This window comes from Gadus macrocephalus, chromosome 12 (genome assembly GCF_031168955.1).
Source record: "Gadus macrocephalus chromosome 12, ASM3116895v1".
Lineage (NCBI taxonomy): Eukaryota > Metazoa > Chordata > Actinopteri > Gadiformes > Gadidae > Gadus > Gadus macrocephalus.
In genome coordinates this window covers 27,464,928-27,473,428 of record NC_082393.1, presented here as the reverse complement: position 1 = coordinate 27,473,428, position 8,501 = coordinate 27,464,928, and the positions used below count along the sequence as shown (strand labels likewise).

Below are 8,501 nucleotides of genomic sequence, written 5' to 3'. Positions count from 1 at the left end.
GGGGGTCTGTCTTCTAGTGGGGGGGGTCTGTCCTCTAGTGGGGGGGGGTCTGTCTGTCCTCTAGTGGGGGGGGGTCTGTCTGTCCTCTAGTGGGGGGGGTCTGTCTGTGCTCTAGTGGGGGGGTCTGTCTGTCCTCTAGTGGGGGGGGGTCTGTCTGTCCTCTAGTGGGGGGGGTCTGTCTGTCCTCTAGTGGGGGGGGTCTGTCTGTCCTCTAGTGGGGGGGGGGTCTGTCTGTCCTCTAGTGGGGGGGGGTCTGTCTGTCCTCTAGTGGGGGGGGGTCTGTCTGTCCTCTAGTGGGGGGGGGTCTGTCTGTCCTCTAGTGGGGGGGGGGTCTGTCTGTCCTCTAGTGGGGGGGGGGTCTGTCTGTCCTCTAGTGGGGGGGGTCTGTCTGTCCTCTAGTGGGGTTCTGTCTGTCCTCTAGTGGGGGGGTCTGTCTGTCCTCTAGTGGGGGGGTCTGTCTGTCCTCTAGTGGGGGGTCTGTCTGTCCTCTAGTGGGGGGGGCTGTCTGTCCTCTAGTGGGGGGTCTGTCTGTCCTCTAGTGGGGGGGGCTGTCTGTCCTCTAGTGGGGGGCGCTGTCTGTCCTATAGTGGGGGGTCTGTCTGTCCTCTAGTGGGGGGTCTGTCTGTCCTCTAGTGGGGGGGGCTGTCTGTCCTCTAGTGGGGGGTCTGTCTGTTCTCTAGTGGGGGGGCTGTCTGTTCTCAAGTGGGGGGGGCTGTCTGTCCTATAGTGGGGGGGGCTGTCTGTCCTCTAGTGGGGGGGGCTGTCTGTCCTCTAGTGGGGGGTCTGTCTGTCCTCTAGTGGGGGGTCTGTCTGTCCTCTAGTGGGGGGTCTGTCTGTTCTCTAGTGGGGGGGGCTGTCTGTTCTCTAGTGGGGGGGCTGTCTGTCCTCTAGTGGGGGGGCTGTCTGTTCTCTAGTGGGGGGGGCTGTCTGTCCTCTAGTGGGGGGGGCTGTCTGTCCTCTAGTGGGGGGGGGGCTGTCTGTCCTCTAGTGGGGGGTCTGTCTGTCCTCTAGTGGGGGGTCTGTCTGTTCTCTAGTGGGGGGGGCTGTCTGTCCTATCGTGGGGGGTCTGTCTGTTCTCTAGTGGGGGGGGCTGTCTGTTCTCTAGTGGGGGGGGCTGTCTGTCCTATAGTGGGGGGGGCTGTCTGTCCTATAGTGGGGGGGGGTCAGTACCTTGCAGTTGGGCAGAGCCCCCAGGTTCTGGACTCTCCGGTTCTCCCCCTCCACCATTGCCAGCCGCTGGGCCATCAGCTGCTTCTCTTCCCGCAGGCGGTTCTGCTCCAACAGGATCGTCTTCATCTGCACAAACACAAAGAGACCGGACTCATACCAACAGCTTAATGGACCCCTGAAGGGGTGCTGACATTTGTTCTCTCAAAAAGTTAGGTTTTTAATTTCCTGAATGCTCAGAAGTTCCACCTTCCACCAGGCATTATGGAGCAGACAGGGTTAGGGTTAGGGTTAGGCTTTATGGAGCAGACATCGGGCGTACCCTGGTGTCGTGAGTCTTCTGGGCCTCCTGGACCAGCTGGTCGCTCTTTGCCGCCATGCCAACGCGGGTCTGCTCACAGGTCTGCAGGTCAGAGGTCAGTTGGGAGCTCTGGACCTCCAGCTTGCTGGAGAGAGCCTGGATGTTCGCCACCTGCAGCGGGGAGAGGATGATGAGTCGACGCCTTCCTCCTGCTTTTTTAAACTACAGCCATTTATCGCTACGTGCATTTCTTAATACATTACTTTGAAAAGACAGCATATAAATACACCCCCCCCCCCCCCCCCCCCTCCATATTTATGGACTATGAATTGATTGCATAGTGTACGAACAAATTACTTTGGGGCATTCAGAAGGAATTAAAGTCAGTATTCAAGATAATTAATTTTTTGCATTGGAAGTAAGTTGCATTGGATAATGACATACAGTATTGTATTTATTCATTAAAAAGATCTATTCACTTTACCACCATGCACACTAGTCCATTCACCTTTATTCACTCTATTCACTTTACCACCACACTTAATTTATTATTCTCAAGCGTCTCCATATTGAGAAGGAGATTTAGTGGTCTACACTTGTTAGCAGACCATAATAATGATATCGTCCTCTTCAAGGTTCACGTTCTAATCATGATTTATATTCGTCAGAGAGTGGGGTCTTTCCGTCTTCGGAAATGAGCAACGGACTGAATAAACAGATGTGAGGCAACAAATGGACAAGTTGGACTTTTCTATGACAGCTGTTTCCAGATAATTTATCAAGTGATTCATTGGCTGAGGACACACGGTGACCCGTTGGAGAAAGGCTCACTATCTCAGCCCTAACACAGCCATCACCTCAATGAGATGGAACAGCAGTGTGGGAAGCAAGAGCTTCCTACTGGGAGAACTGGTTTCCTTCTGGGAGAACTGGTTTCCCGCCAATGTAACTAAGATCTGTCAAATGAAGCTGACAGGAACGGTAAAGGATTGAACTCTTCTACTGTAGATTATACAGAAACAGGATATGATATATCAAACACTTACATACACACACGCACACATGCACATGCACACACGCCCTCACGACTGCACGCACACACACAAACACACACAATCAAACATGTGTGGAATAAGTGTGGTATAAAAGTATTTCAATGCTCAACGTATAACTTTGCACTGCTGCACAGGCTTAGCATCTCTCACAAGAGATGGAACTGCACTGTCTCCACCTATCATGACCACAGGAGAATACGCAGTTATAGCCTCACTTATCAAACGCACAACACACACACACCTGGTCTCCGACGACGTTGAGGTACTTTTGGAAGCGGTCCTCCACCTCCCGGGAGAGGTTGGTGCAGTTGGCTCGGGTCTTCTCCATCTGCTCCTGCTGCTTGGCGCAGGTGAGGTGGAAGGTGAGGTGGTGGGGGAACAGGTCGTTGATCCGAGCCAGGAAGGCGCTGGTCACCGTCTGGATGCCCTCCAGAGACTTGGCAAAGTCCTCCTTGCACTTCCTGGTCAGGGAAATAGAAAACAAGCATTATAACTAACCCTAAGCTTGATAACGTTCAACATAGACCTGTTGCTTATAAAGACACACACATACAGTAGGCATGCAGACGCAAACACACACCCACACACACACACCTGGTGTAGGCGCTGAGCTGCTCCTGCATGCGGAGGTTGTGTTGCCGCGTGGCGATGGCCTCCTGGTTGTGTGCGTCGCGGTCCCTGATGGCGCCGTCTCTCTCCTGGCTCAGGTACGTCACCGTCTGGGTGAAGTTGGCCTCCAGGAGTCTGAGCATGGCTCTCTGCTGCTCGTTGAGGCTCTGAAGCACCTTCCGCTCGTCTGGAGAAGAAAACCCTTCAGTGACCGGGACCTTCTGGTCAGGAACAAGGCCCATGCATGGTCTTCAGGAACAGGATTGAGTTAAGGGTCGGGTTAGGGCATCTTTCTTAAGGATGCAAAGAGGTATGGGATGGGGGCATTGGGGATTGAACCCAGAAACCTTTGGCTGGGAGTCCAACAGCCAAGTGTGCCACAGGTCTGGATGCGTCGTTCAACTGGTAACCCTAACCCTAACCCTAACCCACCAACTGGGGTTGGTGCTTTAATTGACTTGAGGCCGTACTTTACACTTGTCTTGGAATGAGAGGAAGAGAACTCACTGATAATAGCAGATGAGATGGGACATAGTGTTGGGACACACACACACACACACACACACACACACACACACACACACACACACACACACACACACACACACACACACACACACACACACAGGGACACACACACAGGGACACACACACAGGGGGACACACACACACACAGGGAGCCACTGTGAGGACATACTGTTAAAGAGAGCGAAGGGGTTGACCGGAGGCCCAGGGGGACACTGTGGCTGTGCTGCACATCGCGTGAGAGTCAGCCTCTTCTCCTCCTCGCACTGCACCTGAGACAGGAGAGAACAACGGTTCACAAAGTCAGAAGATTACAACACCTTGGGTTGATGGTTGACACTTCACAAGAAGGGTACATTCAGGAACCATTACATTAACCATTACCATTACAACAGTTAACTGATGGTCTAGCAATAATTCACTAATGCTGTTTACTTATAGTGTTCATCTTAACCAAGGTAATGGTGTTCATTTGAACTTTTATTGTTAACCCTAACCCACAACCCTAACCCCAATCTCTAGATTTACGCTGAGATTAGCTAGCTAACTGCATTAGCTAATGTTCATAAATGGTTAATTACTGTACCCTTATTGTAAAGTGTTTCGAACAGATGCAACCCATAAAATACACCTAAAGAAAATGCAAAAAAATACGAATTGTAGTTGAAATAATGTACCTGAAGTCCCAGTTCACTCTACAGTACCCATTCTCCAGTTGAGAGGATCCTCTAAGAATACCCCCAGACTCACCAGCTTCTTCTGGCCGGCCTGGTGCAGCTTGGCCGAGCTGTTGGCGCTGGTCTTCAGCTGCGCCACCTCCTTCTCCAGGGCAGCCTTCTGGGCCGCGGCCGCCCCGAGCTGCGCCCCCAGCTCCCCCTTCTCCTTCCTCAGCTGGATGTTGTTCCCACTCAGCTGGTTGAAGTTCTGCTCCATCTCCTTCTCACACATTGCAAGGTATTTAGATTCTCCGTCATCATTACCATACCATATATATATATATATACATACCATATACCATCTATACATACACACCATATATATATATATATATATATATATATACTCATGTATACATAATTACTACAGACTTGACACTTGTAGTGTGACAAGTTATTCAACGATATTATTGAAATATGACATCACTAATTAAAGCTCCTCACATTATTATTATTTAGTAAAGGATCAAAGCACAGAATCTGAGCAGCTTCAAGCACAACGATGGACCAAAGAGGGACCCTCCAGGACTGGGATCTGCCCTACGGCTAGGGCTAGGGCTAGGGCTAGGGCTAGGGTTAGGGCTAGGGTTAGGGTAAGGGTTAGGGCTAGGGCTAGGGCTAGGGCTAGGGTTAGGGTTATCTGTCCTCCACACTCACCGTGATCCTCAGCTCCTCAGCAGACTTCTTGGGCTGCCCGTACACCAGGAACAGGGTTAGGGTTAGGGTTAGGGTTAGGGTTATCTGTCCTCCACACTCACCGTGATCCTCAGCTCCTCAGCAGACTTCTCGGGCTGCCCGTACACCAGGAACAGGGTTAGGGTTAGGGTTAGGGTTAGGGTTATCTGTCCTCCACACTCACCGTGATCCTCAGCTCCTCAGCAGACTTCTCGGGCTGCCCGTACACCAGGAACAGCACCAGGCTGGCGATGATCAGGGACTGGATCAGGGACGAGAAGAAGAAGACGATCCTCATGTAGTAGCCGCAGCTCTTCCCTCGGGCCTTGTGGAGCGGGTCCAGGCCCAGCCTGGCCCGTGGGTAGCTGCTGCTGTACATGGCCGCGGCAGAGAGGGGTTGGCGGCTAGTCGGAATCTTGTCGGAATCCTTCAGAGCTTTTCTTCCTCCCTAGGATGCTTTGCTTAAGTGCTCTGTTGAAGACGAGACCAGACCTGCTGCAGAGCGGGTTCAGCTCTCATGGGGCTGTTCTAGACGATAGGACCAGTCCAGGAGCAGAGCCGGTGTGGCGGGATGGATGTAAACACTGACCCTGAGTCGCTAGAAGGGGCCATGTTTATAAACGCTGCGTGAGGCAGACATCCAGTGTATCCTGGACCACCCCCTACCCCCCCCCCCCACACACACACACACACACCCTCCCTCATCCTCCCTCACCCCCCCCCCCCCCACACACACACACACACCCTCCCTCATCCTCCCCCCCACACACAGACACTCACCCTTCCATACGCATTCACACACACACACACACAAACACACCCTTCAATACGCACGCACGCACACACACACACACACACACACACACACACACACACACACACACACACACACACACACACACACACACACACACACACACACACACACACACACACACACACACACAACACACCCTTCAATACGCACGCACACAGACAAAAACACGCGCCAGGACACTCACACACATACACACAGATATGCACACATACGATGATGCAGGCACACGGGCACATGGGCACACACACACACACACACACACACACACACACACACACACACACACACACACACACACTCCTAGCAGAAAACTGGTATTAGAACTCCTGGCACTGCAGGAGTTCCCTTTAGACCGGGCGTGGCACGGGGTACTGATGAAGAGGGAAAATGTCATCCTGGATCGAGAAGAGGTCGAGGGGAGCTCTTCACGCGTAGAGTCAGACCTAGCCCTCGAGGGAATACAACAGCATTCCTGAACACATTCCATCACCTATGGAAAACACTAAATAAGGCAACCCTGAAACATCCTGCCTGAGCTCCCGCAGAAAGGAGGCATCTCGGCCAGTAGTGAGAGCGGGAAACAATGGGGAGCTGTCACTCTTTAGGGACCACTGGCAGAACAAATACTCCCTATAGTACAGCAGACCCTCCCAACCCTGACCCCCCCCCCCCCCCCCCACACACACACACACACACACACACACACACACACACACACACACACACACACACACACACACACACACACAGAAACTGGTGACGTGAGGAGCTGTCACATCAGACCAGGAGTTGAACGGAGAGATTTCTCTAAGCCAGGGTGCTTCCTGTTACCCAGTTACTTCCTGCCAACCTGTCTGCAACGGAAACTAATCATATACCTGACAGACCCTGAACACCAGGACAGACGTTTACCAAGACTAACCAAACTGAGTTCTGAGCAAAAAAAACAGTCATATTTTCTATTAAAGGTACAATATTAAACATTGACACCAAGCGATTCAAATGGGTACTGCAGTCCAAACAGAATATTGGAGATTTAAGTCCACAGCCGCCACCCCAGACTCAAAGATCAGCAGCAGGCTGTCAGGTTGAAGGCAATGAACGAAAAAATGCAAACGGACCGAACGCAACATTATATTTGAGTGCGGTATTCTAAACATCTTGTGGCATCCGTCTTGAGATCCGCCTCCGAGCTGTCTTCATCTTTCAAACGTATCCAAGATGTGTCCCTGTGTCAGCACGGCTCCGGTCACAGAGCTTTTGAAAAGAGGACGAGGTTATTGAGGTTGGGTAGAATCCAGTACAATCCCAGTTTGTCCCATTTGTTTGCTTGCTTCCATGGGTAAATGAAGCTATTTGTGTGCCAATTAGGTTCATATTCGGCAATCCTGGGTCCTCTGGAAATAGTGGAACATAAAAGTTCAAAACTATTCCAAAGGAACATATTGCCTGTAGTAGTATCATTTTATTCTGAGGTTTACGGAATCTTAGTTTAAAGTTTAAAAACTTTTAAAAACTATACTTTCATTCTTGCAATGTTTTGATGTCAGCAATAAAAGATTGAAAGCTGCACTAATGTACTTTATTAATTGAATATATGTATCTGATACATGGAGAACAGTCAATTGGTTAAAAAACAAAAATCCCCGCATACTGAATAGAGTTAAAGTATATTTTTATTTGTAATGGTTGTGATGGCCCCAGTACCTGCGTGCTGCCCTGGCAGGTCCTTGTGTGTGGAGGGCTGAATGGAGAATGGGTCTTCACGGGAACCGATTTCACGAGCCTAACAATCTAGGCCCTGGAGTTCTGAGTTCAAGTCCCGTCAGTATGTCTCCATTGCACTTTGTATTTTAAAAATTCTAAGGGAAGGGGGGGGGGACTTTACTTTCATCACTATACAATAATGTGTCCCACTAAAAATGAACAAGAGGCCATTGGTTCTTTTCTGTATTCTTATTAAAAGTAAATCCTGTTTCCTTGAATCGAAGACCGTTAGAGGAACTGGGAGCTGAGTCCCATTGAACGGCCGAGGATCCCGCACGGATGAGCCCCTGTTACCCCGATGTTTTATTCGATACATTTCGACAGTGTTACCCCTTATGGGTTTTAGATGACGACAGATAAAAAAACAACAGTGTTACCCTTTACGTTTCATTTGATAAAAACGACAGTGTTACCCCCTATGTTTTATTTGACAAGGACACTTTTCTTTTTTTTTTCAAATATGTTCTTTTTCATGACGACCAATGAAATACGACAGTGTCACCTCTCATGTTTCATTTGATAAAAACGACAGTGTTACCCCCTATGTTTTAATGGATAAATATCGACAGTGTTACCCCTTATGTTTCATTTGATAAAAACGACAGTGTTACCCCTCATGTTTCATTTGATAAAAACGATAGTTGTGGTTTTTTTCATGACGACCAATAAAAAACGACAGTGTTACCCCTTATATTTTATTTGACAAAGACAACAGTGTTACCCCTTATGTGTTTTTTCATGACGACCAATAAAAAACGACAGTGTTACCCCTTATATTTTATTTGACAAAGACAACAGTGTTACCCCTTATGTTTTTTTTCATGACGACCAATAAAAAAACAACAGTGTTACCCCTTATGTTTTTTTTT

General features: G+C 49.6%; 1 protein-coding gene across 1 annotated transcript in view; it reads right to left on the bottom strand.

Moving 5' to 3' along the window:
- The window catches only part of plvapb (plasmalemma vesicle associated protein b), a 6,730-nt gene extending 1,057 nt beyond the window's left edge, over positions 1-5,673 (bottom strand). The window contains exons 1-7 of the mRNA XM_060066543.1: positions 5,233-5,673; positions 4,408-4,593; positions 3,830-3,929; positions 3,118-3,319; positions 2,765-2,984; positions 1,490-1,639; positions 1,171-1,296 (exon numbers count right to left, since the gene is read on the bottom strand). Coding sequence (XP_059922526.1) covers positions 1,171-1,296; positions 1,490-1,639; positions 2,765-2,984; positions 3,118-3,319; positions 3,830-3,929; positions 4,408-4,593; positions 5,233-5,427 — 1,179 coding nt within the window. The 5' untranslated portion in view covers positions 5,428-5,673. The remainder of the gene's footprint in view (positions 1-1,170; positions 1,297-1,489; positions 1,640-2,764; positions 2,985-3,117; positions 3,320-3,829; positions 3,930-4,407; positions 4,594-5,232) is intronic.
- Between the last annotated feature and the right edge of the window lie 2,828 nt (positions 5,674-8,501).